Source organism: Rhipicephalus sanguineus, chromosome 5 (assembly GCF_013339695.2).
Source record: "Rhipicephalus sanguineus isolate Rsan-2018 chromosome 5, BIME_Rsan_1.4, whole genome shotgun sequence".
Classification (NCBI taxonomy): Eukaryota; Metazoa; Arthropoda; class Arachnida; order Ixodida; family Ixodidae; genus Rhipicephalus; species Rhipicephalus sanguineus.
This window is the reverse complement of record NC_051180.1, coordinates 19,217,623-19,234,541: the sequence shown is the minus strand read 5'-3', so window position 1 is coordinate 19,234,541 and position 16,919 is coordinate 19,217,623. Positions and strand designations below refer to the sequence as shown.

The 16,919-nt window shown below is 49.0% G+C and overlaps 1 protein-coding gene across 1 annotated transcript in view; it reads right to left on the bottom strand.

The window, feature by feature from the left end:
- LOC119393328 (methanethiol oxidase) overlaps positions 1-16,919 on the bottom strand; it is a 97,823-nt gene that overhangs the window by 39,204 nt on the left and 41,700 nt on the right. The window contains exons 3-5 of the mRNA XM_037660294.2: positions 7,151-7,336; positions 6,485-6,602; positions 5,308-5,490 (exon numbers count right to left, since the gene is read on the bottom strand). Coding sequence (XP_037516222.1) covers positions 5,308-5,490; positions 6,485-6,602; positions 7,151-7,336 — 487 coding nt within the window. The remainder of the gene's footprint in view (positions 1-5,307; positions 5,491-6,484; positions 6,603-7,150; positions 7,337-16,919) is intronic.

Below are 16,919 nucleotides of genomic sequence, written 5' to 3'. Positions count from 1 at the left end.
TTCAGTGAAACGGTACTGGGGCGATATTTTAAAAAAATGCTCAAGACAAAATTGTTCGCAAGAGAGCATATTTGCCCATATCTGATCATTCTGGGCAGATATGGCAATTCTGGCCATATGTTCATGGCCATTTATTCATATGTTCATGTGACCATATGTTCATATATTGCCCAATCTGGGCATATCGCTAGTGCGGCCGGTCGACCAGTGGCCAAAATCACTTACGATTGGTGGATTCGGCCCCTGAAGCAGAACGTTACGTTTCTTCATTTCTGGAATGGAGAAACGTTAACGCTTCTTCATTTCGGAAAGAAGCCTCAAAACAAAAATTGCTGGACGCCTAAGCTTCGCATTTAAGAGTGGAGCGTAATAGCGTTTCGGGCCCCTTTCGCGTCGCCTTCTCATTCGCTTGTCATCCTTCGATTCTCGGTGGACACCTCAACTGTGCCGTGAGGAAAGGAACGTCCTTGCGGGTGAAATTTGTCGTTGTAAACTCTCCTAGGGCGCTTACTGCAAGTACAGTTTCGAAGTACCCACTACACTTGATATATAATTCGCCATTCTGCGAAGTAGCGAATTACCCACTAAGCGTCTTTAAGGCACGTACGTAGCTGCACACTTTGTTGATGCTGTGGCTGATGATGATAATGATGATAAATTATGGCTGAGCCCTTTGTAACGGGTGGGCAGCTTTACACTGCACGCTCGTTATGCAGTTCACATGGTGTGACGTCTGGTGCAGTTCTACACTTCTGCCAAGCCATATTACATTTGTTAAAGGGACCCTGCAACGCTTTTTCAGCATAGAAAATGCCGCCGATCGGTAGCCGAGGCTCAAGAAAACACGCGAGTCAAACATTATAACGCAGCACGCGGCCTGGAATTTACAATTAATTTTTAATGTCGGCTAGAAATCGTTCCCTCTTATTTCTACAAATTATGCCATATACCCAAATTCACGGCCACTGGCTGATTTGAGCATCGTGCGCTGCATAGTTACGGTGGTCGCCGCGGTTGTTGAACGATTGTTGCATTCGCCTCGTGGTACGTGAACTAATCGACGTCGTAAAGAAGCAGTGCTGCCATTTAACACCCACATTGGGTGCCCCGGACAGCTGCTCCGAGCAAGCTAAGCAAGCCCGAACGTGAGCACCGCACAAGGCCAAGCGTTAAAGCTCTGCAGTAGCGAACTTTGGCGACAGACTCTCTCGAACTGTCGCTTTCGTAACCTGATCCCGTGCGTCGGCTTTTACGCACACTGTTTCTTGCAATGCGCGCGAATAAAGAAGCCCTCCCACACGATGCCAGCTCACTGTACAGAGTGAGAAGAGAGTTTGGACCCTGAAAGAGGCGCGGATTTCACCACCGCAGGGAGCGTTTAGTTAGCGCCACACAACCTAATGGCTGGCGCAAACGCCGGATGGGACTCATCCGTGCAGTGAAGTAAACTTGACTATAGCTCTGTTATGTGGAATACAACAAGAAAAAGAGTCGGCGCCTGGCAGGCAGTGATCCTCCTTTTCTCCCCCGAGGCCCACTGCAACCGGGCGCACACAAATTCGCTTCGTTGAGGGGTGAGGAGGAAGGCGAATAAAATTACGAGACTCAACGAAAAGAGACAACAAAACATTCAACGTCCAGTGCCGCCTGGCGGCGTCAACACCTCAAAACCTGACGCGGATGGAATTATGCGATTCTTCTTTGCCAAGCTAAGCGCTTATGACTAAATGAAGAAGATGCATCATCGTTTTTTTTTTCTCTTTAACATCTGTGAAACAAAATGGAGGAAAGCGCGCGTTTCGGAAATAAAAAGGGGATGAAGGGGAGAGGAGGCGGTAGTGAAAGAGCGAGAGAATGTGGAGCCGTGATTTATGGCCATTTTTCTGGGAGTGCTCCCTTGGGTGCGCCGAAGGCTTGCCTGCAAAATGGAGCACACGTCGACCCAGTAGTTGCGTGCAGAACACTGGCTATACCACGAAGACATGAAGCAACTCGCGTATCTCTAGAGCTGGCGTGAAGTTGTGACGTGCGATTTACGTGCACTGTTTTGCTCGCAGCTCGATGCGTACACGGTGTGTCTCGAAGTACTCGCGTGCAGTTTCCATGATGCCGCTGAGTTTACTCTTTTTAGCAATACGCACGTTTTTTTTTCTTTCGTGAAAAAAGTAATATTTAATCCCCGCAAAAAAAGTAACAAGTTTGCGAGATGCCGGGCAGGCGCAGCTTACTGAAATCACTGGCTGAGTCTAGCGACATCGCTATTTGAAACTTTGTGTCCCGGCTAATGAGGGATGTTCATTGAAAAGCAAAAGTCCGGAGAACGGCAACGTTAAATCAAAGTTTAAATTGTGCTGGCCTGCGCGAGGAGGCGCACCTTTCGCAACATGTAATAAATGAACTTGCCTACACGTCTGGGACCGTTTTCTGAAACGATCACTTTTGGTGGCACTGTCAGTTTTCGCGATTTTTCACGAGGTTAGGTTAGGTCAGTTTAGGTTAGGTTAGGTTAGGTTAGGTTAGGTTAGGTTAGGTTAGGTTAGGTTAGGTTAGGTTAGGTCAGGTTAGGTTAGGTTAGGTTAGGTTAGGTTAGGTTAGAACGTCGACAGTAACTGGACTGTTTTAGCATTGTTCCACTTAGCAGAACACATTCGCAAACACTCACTAAGAGGCTTACGCAGGGCGCGTCGGCGTCTACGAAAAACAATGTTTTTGGCCCGCCATCTTAGCATGGCTGGTGTAGTGGCAAGCCACTCTGACCCGTATACGGAAAACTTGTTTGGCGCTGGTCTCGCGAAACCTCGCAAAAGTGACACTGTCGCCGAAAGTGACCGTCGGAGAATACGGCCCCTGGTCTGACCCACTGTCAAAGACGATGAGTCTCTAGCAAGCCGATTATCTAGTACGCGGTGTTCTCTTTCATTAGCGCCTGCTGCAAGCAGAGTGACCAGGTTCTGCTGAGCTAACAAGCAAATAATCATCCCAAAATAAGCCCGAAAAAAAAAACGGCGCGACTTTTGGGAATGAGCCCACAAGAAGCTGAAGTTTAATAAATTTTTTCACACTTTAAAGTACATTTGAACTATAATAGAAATGTCACTGAATACAAAGAGGTGAAAAAATAACCTTCATCATTTTGTACATAGAAAATATGCTCAAGCATGAACGAAAGCACATAACTACATTTCAACACAGTTGCTAGGGTAGCATCCACTATGCTCAATGCACGTTCGCCAGGGCTCGAATAACGTTATTTCCCCCAACGTAGGTTTCATTTCAACGCTCAATTACACAGTCATATATAAACGCGCTATTAGCGAACGTGACACGCTCTGGAATAACTCTATTTGCAGGAAAAACGCGAATAAGCCCCCCCACACACCCTCCAACCAAGTTCGTTTATTATAAGCGGAACGGGCAACTGTGCCTGCAAGCTTCTGCGCATCTTTCAGTGGATAGTCGAGCAGGCAATGGCGCGAAAAACAAAAAAAACGACGACACAAGACGCACGAAATGAACGCCGCGAATTTTGGCGCTCGTGGTGTTTGTCTCGTGTGTCTTCGTTTTTCTTTCGCGCCATAGCATTCTCGAATAACTGTGTACCAACAAGCCTAAGGATCAGTACTACTGCAACCAATTCATCCTTGACCTAAACAAGTGACACCCGCCCCACCTTAACCTCCTGTAAGGTTTCTTTGAAGCACACGGAGAATCTGTGTGACCTACAGGCGTGTGGAAAAGTTCAACTTCACTTCTTCGTAATGCATTTCTCTCTTTCGACGGGTTAACTCACTAGAGATTTCCGGTTAAGCTCTATGTATTTTCTTCGTTCTCTCTCTGGTTAGCAATGCAGAAGTAGAGCAACCAGTCCGAGATGGAACCAATTTCCGGGTCAATTTCCTTTCTTCGACTTTTCCTTTCCCGTGCACGGTACTCGACGCTCCTCTTCAATAGCATTACATGCGCATCGTCAGCCGTCTGAATTAGGGCGAACTGAATGCACATGGAAGAACATTTCCGTGTGTGCGTGTGTGTGTGTGTGTGTGTGTGTGTGTGTGTGTGTGTGTGTGTGTGTGTGTGTGTGTGTGTGTGTGTGTGTGTGTGTGTGTGTGTGTGTGTGTGTGTGTGTGTGTGTGTGTGTGTGTGTGTGTGTGTGTGTGTGTGTGTGTGTGTGTGTGTGTGTGTGTTTTCTCTTGGGGGGGATGTAGGTTTATAATACAGCATTTATGGCAGATTTTCATGGCAGGGGCTTCATGGTTTCCTGCTCAGAACATTGGTTCAACACCCATTCCAGTGCAGGACAAGGACAAGCGTTCGTAAATGGATACCGAGCGACTCTTATAGCACGGAATTATGGAGCATTGATTATTCAATATCCTAAATGCAGAATAGTGATGGAAACCGAAACTCACACCACCACACGCCAATGAAGACCACTGTCTCCAATTGAGCTGCACCTCTTTACTTTTAATAGACAATACAATATAGGCGTACAGACTTTTGGAAATATATAGACGTCACCATTGTACCTCGCAAGATGACTTTCCGATCTTCAACGTCCTCAGCTGAAGTTCGGCTTCGCGGTTCCCGAAGCCTGCGTTATCGATACGGAGGTCGACGCTGGAGGCAAGCGCGATAAAACTTAGCATATAGACGAGTTGCGAGAGCGTCTAGACATCCTTCGCAGCTGCCAGGAATCCGCACGTGACAGCACGTTGACCTATTTTCGAAACTAGGTTTGGCACGGTCACCGTGGGCTTCGATAGCCGGCGAATGCTCGCGCGAAGCTGTTTGGACGCAAAGAAAGAAAGAAAGAAAGAAAGAAAGAAAGAAAGAAAGAAAGAAAGAAAGAAAGAAAGAAAGAAAGAAAGAAAGAAAGAAAGAAAGAAAGAAAGAAAGAAAGAAAGAAAGAAAGAAAGAAAGAAAGAAAGAAAGAAAGAAAGAAAGAAAGAAAGAAAGAAAGAAAGAAAGAAAGAAAGAAAGATCGACAGTACGATTCGCAAGTGTGGTCAACATTTGCGGCTGAAGATTTTCAACACTCACCTAATCCTAATACAGTTCTTTGGTAGGCCTGCGCGCCTGCAGCGTTCGTTTATAGCACACTAACGAATCTTAGTAGAGAGTATACACATGTCCAGTCACCTCTTTGCAGCTTCCGGCTGCGTCATGACATACAGCAACCTTAATACAGGTGTTCTTCAATTTAAGCTGTTTGGTAATTTAATATTGTTCACACACACCAGTTAACGCATGCAAAGATCATAGCGACAGCATTCCAAATCTTTTTCAGCGTAGCCGCATAACACTCGCCTTGTTCAACGTCCGCGATGTTGAATCCCTTTCGGAAGGCGGAGGGGGCCCCCCACTGACTGCTGACCATAACGTTGTGCCGCGGCTGGTACCAGAAGTCGTAGCCGAAGTCGGAGACGTCGAGCTGTGGCTGCCACGTTCCGCGGACGTTGAATGTGCGTTCCTCCAGCAGGAGAAAGCTCCCTGCAAGATGTACGAGCTTGAGATGCAAAGGGTGGCAAACAAAGAAGACACCGGTGCCAGAGCATTTTGCATTGCGCCATTGTCACCTTGCATTTTAACAAATCGCGTGCTTCCTTTAGGAGCAGCATTCCGTTTCATCACGGACGTCTTGTCAATACAGTGTGAGTTCATGTTACCTCCTGAGTGCTCAAGAAATGATTCTGGCTGGTACTTCCCCTTAGCCGCAAGCTTGTGCAAGCTCACTTGCTTATTTCCTGTGGTCGCGCCGGCTCTTGAGCTAACATACTAGGCCCATGGTTATCACGAGCAAATCACAAAGCAATTAAAGTGCTTCGACGTTTCTTTTTTATGACACTAATATTTCTTATGAACATTGAGCAAACTACACTGAAAGTTTGCACTGCGCTTTTATGCTTGCTCTGTTAAAACAAGAATTTTTGAACTTATCAAATGCAGGACTGTACTGATGCACATACATTCTTCTCACTTCTTAACTTATTATTTTTATTTTTATTTATTTTTCTATCCCAACAACCAAGTGCAAAGGAGTAGCCGTCGCAAAAGAAATGGCGACAACTCCGTTTATTTTTATATCAATAAAAAAATAAAGCAGGCCCCCCATGGTTGCCGGATTGTTTCGGATTGTTGCCGGAATGTACTATTTCGTTCACGGTGGGTTTTCCCGACAACCTCGTCTCATTAGTCTCTCGCCACCACTTCTCCCTTTCTCCTTCAAGCTCTCCCCACGCTCGGTAAGTAGAAATTAATTGTTACTTGTTAAGTTACGAAGGCCTCTTTACCTTCACTACGCAATTTTTCTTTAGAACGAGACTTGTCATGTCACGCTACCTGCTAGTGTTCTTCCCTCCTCTGTGCTGCCGGAAAATGAACCCCCAACTCCGTCATTACTGGAAGAACGTCAGTGCCGGTCGACACCTGCCACAGGTGTTAGCGAATGACGTACGAAGAGTGAAAACACATCATAGCGTCGCACCTTTGGCGTTCTCGTTCTCGTCTCCCATAGTGCTGATGAGGACCTCACCGCTGGGCAGACAGTGGGGAGTGTGAGGCGCCGACAGTCCCTCCCGGTGTAGCTCATCACTTTCGATCACCTGTCGTGTCGAGGATAGCGGAATGATATGTGATTGTAGCAAAAACATCGCAGGGATTTTGTACTAGTTGTACAGCACAGTACAAGTTTCAATGATTTGTGGACTGTGCAACAAATTGTAATCGCGTCTGATCATGTTAACGTGGATGCTTTCTTATCTGCCAGTCTACACAGCGCAGGGTAGTAAACCATTATGTACACTGGCTAGCCTGCCTGCCTTTTCCTATCTCTTCTCTCATTCTCACCGCGTACTGTACGCTGAGAATTTGAATGTTCGGAATTGATCTCTCTTATGACCTAGACAGAGGTTTATAGGAAGAGATGTATATTTATAGGAAGTTTAAAGGATTCTACGCCAGCATCCTAGCTTAAAAGAAACTAACTTCTTTTTCTGTCATATTTTCGCAAGGTCCACGGCTAGCACGCAAACATCAGTGTTCGCAAACATTCGATACCATCAGGTCGAACAGATCGTTAAGCTGACCTATTCCTTTCAACGCCTTGCGAAATGCTGGGTGCGTGCACGTGTGATTGGACACGTGTGCGTACCTTGTACAGGGTCGGTGCCCTGGGATTCTGCGCCAAATCGACCACGTAGACGCGGTCGCTGTCGAGACCGGGAAGCACCAGCTTGTCGCGTCGCTTGCTCGGGTTTCCGTAGCAGCTGCTACACGTGTTCCAGTTCATGTGATGCAGACTATCACCGCAGTACGGCATCTCAAGCCGATGAACCACCTGCGAACGTGTTGCAAGGTGTTGCAAATCTAAATTATCAATACGTGGAGCTTGAAGTTCGGCTGGACTCCATAGAGGAAGGAAGCAAGAAGGAAACAGACGCAAATACAGGGTTATTAGCATGACTTGTGTTTGAGCAAGTTGGTTGATACTTGATGCGGAACAAACGAGCGCTATGGAACGGGGACATAGACATGTCCTGTGTGCCTCTTGTCGATGTTCCCGTTCCATAGCGCTCGTTTTTTCCGCATCAAGATGTTAGCAAGTTCTTAAACCGGCTGGCTACCCTGCGCTGGGGAAGGGGGAATGAAATAGAATAGAGACGCTACAAAAAAGAGAAAAAAAAAACAAAAAAAGTTGCGACACAGTTTGAAGTCTGCCTCTAAGCCCGGTTGTCCTCAAAAAGCGCAACAACACTTTCAACGCCTTCTGCGCTGATTCCATACGCTTTATAAAGCTTGAACGGGGCCCAGGTAAAGGCTCTATCAATTCTGCTTTAGAAAACACGAAACAACTGCTTCCGCTTCTCAACGTGACTCGCACAACTTTACGTCACCACCCACCGGTACATTGAACATCGTATAATATAATAAGTACAATCGTGCAAGAAATTTTCAGCAGTCTATATTTCTTAATGCAAATCGAGAAATAAGAACACGCCTGCCATTTATGGTGGTTGTAAAGACCATTAAAAATTGAAACCAACAAGTACACAATTTCAGAATATTACGTCTATCCTGGAAAGTGCTATAGAAGACATTTTACGACATTGGCTTCTGCTTGGATACCATTTGACACTGAACAGAGCTTAAAACTATTATAAATCGCATAGCGCTTAACACAGTCCGCTATCGGATCACATATAGCCCAGATTTGTCCTAAAGGCGGCTTCGGCTCAAGGATACTCATTTGACGGAAGAGCAAGCTTTACAAGAGAAAACCAAGTGTGGAAAAGCTATGCGGTTCATCGTATTCTTAGGCCAAGATGACACGGCACTGTACAAACAATAAAGGAATATTCGACAACTAATGGGCATCTATATTTAAAGATGTCTTCGAACTGGCGTGATTATCGGCTCTGAAAGTGTTTACATTAAGTGTATCAGCATTGCTTTAGTGTGCATGCGTTTAAATGTTGGCAAGTTGGTTATTTATTAATTGGCACGTGTCTAGACTTCGAATCGTAATAACAGTGTCTGCATCAACACTTTTTCTTAAAATACATCCTGTCATACAAGCTGCCTGACAAGCATACAGCTTGTTCGTTTGTTTTTGTTTTGTAGACGTCAGGCCTGTGCGCAACGCGTAGCACAGTCACAGCGTAAGCTGTTGGAGCTGCCTTCATAGAGCCCGCAGTAAACTCTCTTAGAGAGCCTACTGCGGATACAGTTGTGAGGTACTCACTACGCAATAAATGACCTCCTTTTTAGGGAGTTGCGAAGTACCCACTACGCGTTTCTAAGGTAATGTGCGCGCCTGCGTAGTTTAACACTTTGTTGTTGCTGTGGTGGATGATGATTAGGATGATGAATTATGGCCGAACCCTTTGCAAAGGGTGGGAAGCTCTTAACCGCTCTCTCGTTACGCAATTTCTCTGGTGTGACACCTGGCGCGATCCTACTCTTCTGCCACGCAATGTTACATCTGTTAACGCGTTTCATGGCCATTCACGACGCATATATATTGTCACGTGGTCGTGACGTCGACGAAGACAGCAGTCGGCGTTTGTAGGATGAAACTGTTTATTTGGCCGAACTTGTGGCCGGCAAATGAGAACGAGAACTACAGCAATGCACGCTGTACAATGATAGCGGCGAACAGGGCGTCGTCCGTCGATCAACTGACAAGCGGTCACGCGCGTCGGCTTTTATACAGGCGCTATCGAACTTTCCAGCAATATCGCTGGTGGCGGCGTAATCTCTAGACAAAGCTGGAACATTCGCGTGCGGGGCGCAATCTTAACAAACCGATCTACTACAATCGCGACGCTTCTAGAACACTACTTCGCGGACAGCGTCGAGCGTTGATAACCGTCTCTGCCGGTCAAACCCGAGTACATCAAAACAAGACAAGAAGTGGGCGTGGCAATGCCCCCTCTGAGAAAGCATCGTCCCGATGCTTGTGAAAGAACATAGAAGAGAAAAAAACAAGTGTATACACAAATAAATTACAATAACAAAGGAAAAAAAATAGAGTCCCCAGGCTCGCTAACGCGCGAAAAACGGCTTAAGGCGCACGACATGGACGACTTCAGGTCGCGCACGGCGCCGCTGGGAGTTCGTAATGCCGTCTGGGACAACCTCATAGTCGAGTGTGCCCAGGCGTCGAAGTACCCTGTACGGTCCGAAGTATCGTCGAAGAAGCTTCTCACTAAGTCCTCGTCGGCGTATTGGCGTCCATACCCATACACGGTCACCGGGTTGGTATTCCATGTGGCGTCGTCGAAGGTTGTAGCGGCGGCTGTCAGTCGTCTGCTGGTTCTTGATCCGTAGGCGGGCGAGCTGTCGTGCTTCTTCGGCGCGCTGTAGGTAGGTGGTCACGTCGATGTTTTCCTCGTCGGTCACGTTTGGTAGCATGGCGTCGAGCGTTGTTGCCGGGCTCCGTCCGTAGACCAACTTGTATGGCGTCATCTGCGTCGTTTCCTGTACGGCCGTGTTGTACGCGAAGGTCACGTACGGAAGGATGGCGTCCCACGTCTTGTGTTCGACGTCGACGTACATGGCCAGCATGTCGGCGATGGTCTTATTTAGACGCTCGGTGAGGCCGTTGGTCTGTGGGTGGTACGCGGTGGTGCGGCGGTGGCTTGTGTGGCTGTATTCCAAGATCGCCTGAGTCAGGTCAGCCGTGAACGCCGTACCTCTGTCGGTGATGAGAACCTCTGGGGCGCCGTGTCGAAGGACGATGTTCTCAACGAAGAAGTTGGCTACCTCAGCGGCACTACCTTTGGGCAGGGCTTTTGTTTCGGCGTAGCGGGTGAGGTAGTCGGTAGCCACGACGATCCATTTATTTCCGCAAGTCGACGTTGGGAACGGCCCCAGGAGGTCCATCCCGATCTGCTGGAATGGTCGCCGAGGAGGCTCGATCGGCTGAAGGAAGCCTGCTGGTCTTGTGGGCGGTGTCTTCCGTCGCTGACAGTCTCGGCACGTCCTTACGTAGCGAGTGACGTCGGCGGCAAGGCGCGGCCAGTAGTACTTTCTTGTACTCGTGCGAGCGTTCGGGAAAGTCCGAGGTGTCCAGCCGTTGGGTCGTCGTGCAGGGCATGCAAAATTTCTGGTCGCAGTCCCAAAGGTACAACGATAAGGTAGCTGGCTCGGGCCGGAGTGAAGTTCTTCTTTACGAGGACGTTGTTTTTCAAGAAAAATGATGCCAATCCTCGCCTGAATGCTTTTGGGACAACGACGGTCGTGCCCTCCAGGTATTCCACTAGATCCTTCAGTTCCGGGTCGGCTCGCTGTCGTTCGGCGAAGTCTTCGGTACTTATGGCTCCCAAGAAGCTGTCATCATCCTGGTCGTCGGGCGTTGGTGGGTCGACGGGGGCACGAGACAAGCAGTCGGCGTCGGAGTGTTTCCTTCCGGACTTGTAGACGACAGTAATGTCAAATTCTTGAAGTCTTAGGCTCCACCGTGCGAGGCGACCTGAAGGGTCCTTCAAGTTAGCTAGCCAACACAAGGCGTGATGGTCGCTCACAACTTTGAAGGGCCTGCCGTAGAGGTAGGGGCGAAACTTTGATGTAGCCCAGATGATGGAGAGGCACTCCTTTTCTGTTGTGGAATAGTTGGCCTCTGCCTTAGACAGCGACCGGCTAGCATAACTGATAACCCTTTCCAGTCCGCCCGTCCGCTGCACAAGGACGGCGCCGAGTCCTATGCTGCTTGCATCGGTGTGAATCTCCGTATCGGCGTATTCGTCGAAATGCGCAAGTATCGGAGGTGTCTGCAGGCGTCGTTTCAGTTCATGAAATGCTTCGACTTGCGCTGTTTGCCACCTGAATTCGACGTCAGTCTTCGTGAGCTGCGTTAGTGGCTCGGCGATCCGTGAAAAGTCTTTAACAAAGCGTCTGTAATAGGCGCACAAGCCGAGAAATCGGCGCACGGCCTTCTTGTCGGTGGGTGGCGGGAAAGCGGCGATGGCAGCTGTTTTCTGCGGGTCTGGGAGCACTCCAGTCTTGCTGATCACGTGACCCAAAAACAAGAGCTCCTCGTACGCGAAGCGGCACTTTTCTGGCTTCAGGGTGAGCCCGGAGTTCTTGATTGCTTGAAGTACGGATTGAAGTCGCTGGAGGTGTTCGTCGAAGTTCGAGGAATACACAACGACGTCGTCCAAGTAAACAAGGCAAGTCTGCCACTTCAAGCCAGCTAACACAGTATCCATGACTCGTTGGAAAGTCGCAGGCGCCGAGCAAAGACCGAAAGGCATGACCTTGAACTCGAACAGGCCGTCCGGTGTTATAAAGGCGGTCTTTTCTCGGTCTCTCTCGTCGACTTCAATTTGCCAGTAGCCGGTCTTGAGGTCCATCGACGAAAAGTAATTCGCGTTGTGGAGTCGATCCAGGGTGTCGTCTATCCGTGGGAGAGGGTACACGTCCTTCTTTGTGATTTTGTTCAGGCGACGATAATCGACGCAGAAACGTAGGGTCCCATCCTTCTTCTTCACTAACACCACGGGAGACGCCCACGGGCTGTTGGACGGCTGGATGATGTCGTCGCGTAGCATTTCATCGACTTGTCTCTTAACGGCCTCCCGTTCCCGCGTCGAAACCCGGTAGGGACTCTGACGGAGTGGTCGAGCATTTTCTTCTGTTATGATGCGGTGCTTAGCAAGGGGCGTTTGTCGGAGCCGCGATGACGACGAGAAACAGTCCCTGTATTCCTGCAGAAGGCGTCGGAGCTGTTGCTGTTGGCGAGCGGGAAGACTTGGGTTTACGTCGAAGGGTGGCTCAGGGATCGTCGTCGTAGCTTCGTCAGAATCTGAAAAGGCAAACGCATCGCTGACGGCCAAGATTTCTTCGATGTATGCAATCGTCGTGCCCCTGCTCAGGTGTCTGTATTCCTGGCTGAAGTTCGTTAGCATCACGCTTCCTTTTCCTTCATGCAACCGAGCAATGCCCCTTGCGACGCAAATGTCACGGTCTAGCAGCAAACGCTGATCGCTCTCGATGACACCTTCGATGTCTTCAGCTTTTTCGGTGCCGACGGTAATAATGACGCTGGAACGCGGCGGAATGGTCACCTGCTCTTCTATCACATTCAATGCATGGTTCCCTGGCGTCGCGCGGGGCGGGAGCGCTTTATCTGAGGTTAGTGTTATCGACTCGGACCTCAGGTCGATGACGGCGCCGTGTTCACTTAGGAAGTCCATTCCAAGTATTGCATCCCTGGAGCAGTTTTGTAGGATTACAAAGCTCGCAGGATAAGTCCGGTTATTGATGGTGACTCTCGCCGTGCAGACACCAATCGGCGTTATCAGATGGCCTCCAGCGGTGCGGATTTCGGGGCCTTCCCAAGCGGTCTTAACTTTCTTCAACTTCGTGGCGAAGGGCCCACTGATGACGCAATAGTCGGCTCCAGTATCGACGAGAGCGGTGACGTTGTGGCCGTCGATGAGAACGTCGAGGTCGCTAGTTCGTCGTCTTGCGTTGCGGTTGGGTCTCGGCTTCGGGTCACGGCTGCGTCGGTTTGTTCCGCTGCTTCCATGTTGCGTCGTCGGGTCTTCTTTGGTCCGCAAGATCTCGTCGTCAGGGGTCTGTCTGGTTCGCGTCGTGTTCTGAAGGTTTCGTCGCGACGTCGTCGTCGTCGGCGGAGGATCTTCGGTAGTTCGTCGTACAGCAACCGCACCTCCATCGGTTGCTGCCCTTAGTTTTCCGGATACGGGCTAGGCGACCGGCCCCGGCTTGGGCCAGTGTACGGCCGGCGGTGCGGCGACATGTAGCGGCCGGGCGACGGCGAGCGTGAAGGACGTCGTTCTTGCCACTGCGTTCCGGTTAGGTAGTCGTCGATGTCGCGAGGCCGTTCGCCTGGCTGCGGTCGCGGCGCGTTGATGGCGAATCCTCGTAGTCCCATCTGTCGGTACTGGCAGCGGCGGTACGTGTGGCCGGCCTCCCCGCAATGGTAGCAGAGCGGGCGGTTGTCAGGGGCGCGCCAGACATCGGTCTTCCTCGGGGTGTAGCGCTGGCCGACAGGTGGGCGGTAGGGCATCGGTGGCGGCGGCGGCATCTGGCGACGGTACTGCGGCGGTGTATCGTCTTGGCGTGGGCGTGGAGGAGGAGCATGACGGCGGGCTGCAGCAGCATAGCTCATAGCTTGCGGCTGCGGCTCTACTAGCCGAGGCGCACCGAGTGAATGCTGGATCTCCTGGCGCACGAGGTCGGCGATGGAATCTACTTGAGGTTGCGACGAAGGTAGAAGTTTTCGCAGCTCCTCTTGCACGATTGCTCGAATCGTCTCACGCAGGTCGGCGGATCCTAGCGCTTGAACGTCGGCGTAGCTTGTGGTCGAGAGGCTGCGGTTGTATTGCCGTGTTCGCATCTCAAGCGTTTTCTCGATTGTTGTTGCTTCGGAGACAAATTCTTGGACGGTATTCGGCGGATTCCTCATAAGGCCAGCGAAGAGCTGTTCCTTTACTCCTCGCATGAGGAAACGAACCTTCTTTTCTTCAGGCATGTTCGGGTCAGCGTGGCGGAACAGCCGGGTCATTTCTTCCGCGAAGATGCTCACGTTTTCGCTCGGGAGCTGAACCCGTGTCTCCACCAAGGATGCGGCCCTTTCCTTTCGAACGACGCTCGTGAACGTCTCCAAAAAAGCACTACGAAAGAGATCCCAGGTTCGAAGCGTGGACTCTCGGTTCTCGAGCCATGTCCTTGCTGCTTCTTCCAGGTAGAAGTACACGTGGCGCAGCTTGTCGTCGGCGTTCCAGTTGTTAAATGTTGCGACCCTTTCGAACGTCTCCAGCCAGGTTTCGGGGTCTTCACATGGCGAACCACGAAATGTCGGCGGCTCCCTGGGCGGCTGCATCACTATCGCGGCAGGGTTCGCTGCGGCCGTCATCGTGCCTGTTGTTCTTGTCGCCGTTGCTTTTGGCTTGTCCGGTAGGAGTCCGTATTGGGGGGGTAGTCCTTTCTGCCGGCGGCTGGTTCGAGGATCCGGGTTGTCCTTAGAGTCGTCTTCTTCGCGGCTTGGGCTTGGGTCAGCGCTCCGCGGTGGCGTCCGGATCATGAAGCAGCACCTCCACCAGATGTCACGTGGTCGTGACGTCGACGAAGACAGCAGTCGGCGTTTGTAGGATGAAACTGTTTATTTGGCCGAACTTGTGGCCGGCAAATGAGAACGAGAACTACAGCAATGCACGCTGTACAATGATAGCGGCGAACAGGGCGTCGTCCGTCGATCAACTGACAAGCGGTCACGCGCGTCGGCTTTTATACAGGCGCTATCGAACTTTCCAGCAATATCGCTGGTGGCGGCGTAATCTCTAGACAAAGCTGGAACATTCGCGTGCGGGGCGCAATCTTAACAAACCGATCTACTACAATCGCGACGCTTCTAGAACACTACTTCGCGGACAGCGTCGAGCGTTGATAACCGTCTCTGCCGGTCAAACCCGAGTACATCAAAACAAGACAAGAAGTGGGCGTGGCAATATGGTTCTTTTCCGAAAAAGATTCCAGCACTGGCGTGGCTCTGTGGTAGAGCGCTTGCTTATCAAATGCAAGTCCTCCTCGAACCGCGTTTATATATATATATATATATATATATATATATATATATATATATATATATATATATATATATATATATATATATATATATATATATATATATATATATATATATATATATATATATATATATATAAAGGGAGGGCACGACAGGTCCGCGTATTTTCTATATTGAATGAACTTGCAGGTAGCACGTTTTGAAAAGGAAAAAATGCCTTTACTAACGTTTCGGCCGTGGCACGGCCTTCGTCAGAGTAAGTAGGTCTGTTACAATGCAGCCGCTTTTATGGGCTCACGTGTTGAACTATCGGTACAGCATCAAGGACAATCGAACAAAATATTAATGATAAACAACTGGTAATCTGTCAAAAAGATTGTGTTAACCTGACTGACATGCGATGGGTACATGAACATACAAGTTTCAAATTTTCCTTGTGCATCAACACGTGGGACACAGTGTGGTCAGCAGGACATGTAAAAAGAGCTCTGAAGTAAAGAAACCACGAATGACTAATACATACATACATTAAAACATTTTACTAATCTAAGAAGCCGTTTTGTTAGGGTGCGAGACAGGTGAGCTTTCCTACGTTTTCATTGATGCCTGAACGAATGGTGTTAAACTTGTGGATTAAGAAGGATTCCCTCACTTCCCTATCGTGATTTGTCTTGAAGCCGGACTGAATAATGGTGGCCCTAATTTTGTCGAAACCGTGGCCAGGCGTACTGACGTGCTTCGACAGTGGTAGATTGGGGAGGCTTACGGCGTGTGCACGATGATTATTAAAGCGAATTCTGAAGCTTGTCTCTGTTTGACCTATGTATTGAGCTTTACATGTTGAACACTCGAGAAGGTAGACGACGTTGGTACTGTCACATGTGTAGTCACCATTTATTTTTAATGAAAAGCTGGATGAGCTGCTTGAAACCGTTTTAGATGTAGTCATGTGCGCGCACACTTTGCAACGTGGTTTGTTGCAGGGATGACAGCCTTCATGAGGTAAACACGTGGTTTTAGATGAGGTTAGTAGATCACGAAGGTTCCGCGATCGTCGGTAAACCACGCGTGGTTGTTCTGTAAAGATTCCTTTGAGCCGCTCACTCTGTATTAAAATGTTGAAATGTTTCTTTAAAATATGGTTGACATTTGGAGCTGAGGCCGCATGCGTCAAAATTAGGTTAGTCCGCGAACTATGTTTGGATCTTTTGTTAGTACTCAGCAGATCTGAACGATCGAGCTCTTCTGCGCGTCTGATGGCGTCTGTGATTATGCTGGACGGATAGCTCTGTTTTTTGAGCGCGCTCCGAAGTTGTTCGCAGTTGCGGGAAAATTCGCTGCTATCAGAGCATATTCTTTTATATCGGACTGCTTGGCTGTAGGGAATACTAGTTTTATTGTGCTTCACGTGACTACTACTAAAGTGAAGATATTGCTGCCTATCCGTGGGTTTCCTGTAAAGATTAGTTATCAGCTTCCCATTACGTAGCGTGACCATGACATCAAGGAAGCTTATGTTCACAGGTGAATACGAGTACGAAAAAGAAATCGTCGGATGAGCATTGTTAAAATCTGCTATGAAAGAAAGAAGTTGCGATTCACTGTGGTGCCAGATTAGGAAAATGTCGTCGATGTACCTCTTATAGTAATATGGCTTATATTCATGGTTTGCAAGAAATTGGTTTTCAAGGAGCCCCATAAATATATTTGCATAGTTTGGTCCGATTCTTGTGCCCATAGCTGTACCGCTAACTTGCACGTAATGTGTCCCATCAAATTCGAAATTATTAAGTTCTAGAATGAGCTTGAGCAACGTAGCTAATGTAGATGCGGAAACTGGTTTGTCGGCGTCGCAATCGTTGTACGCGCA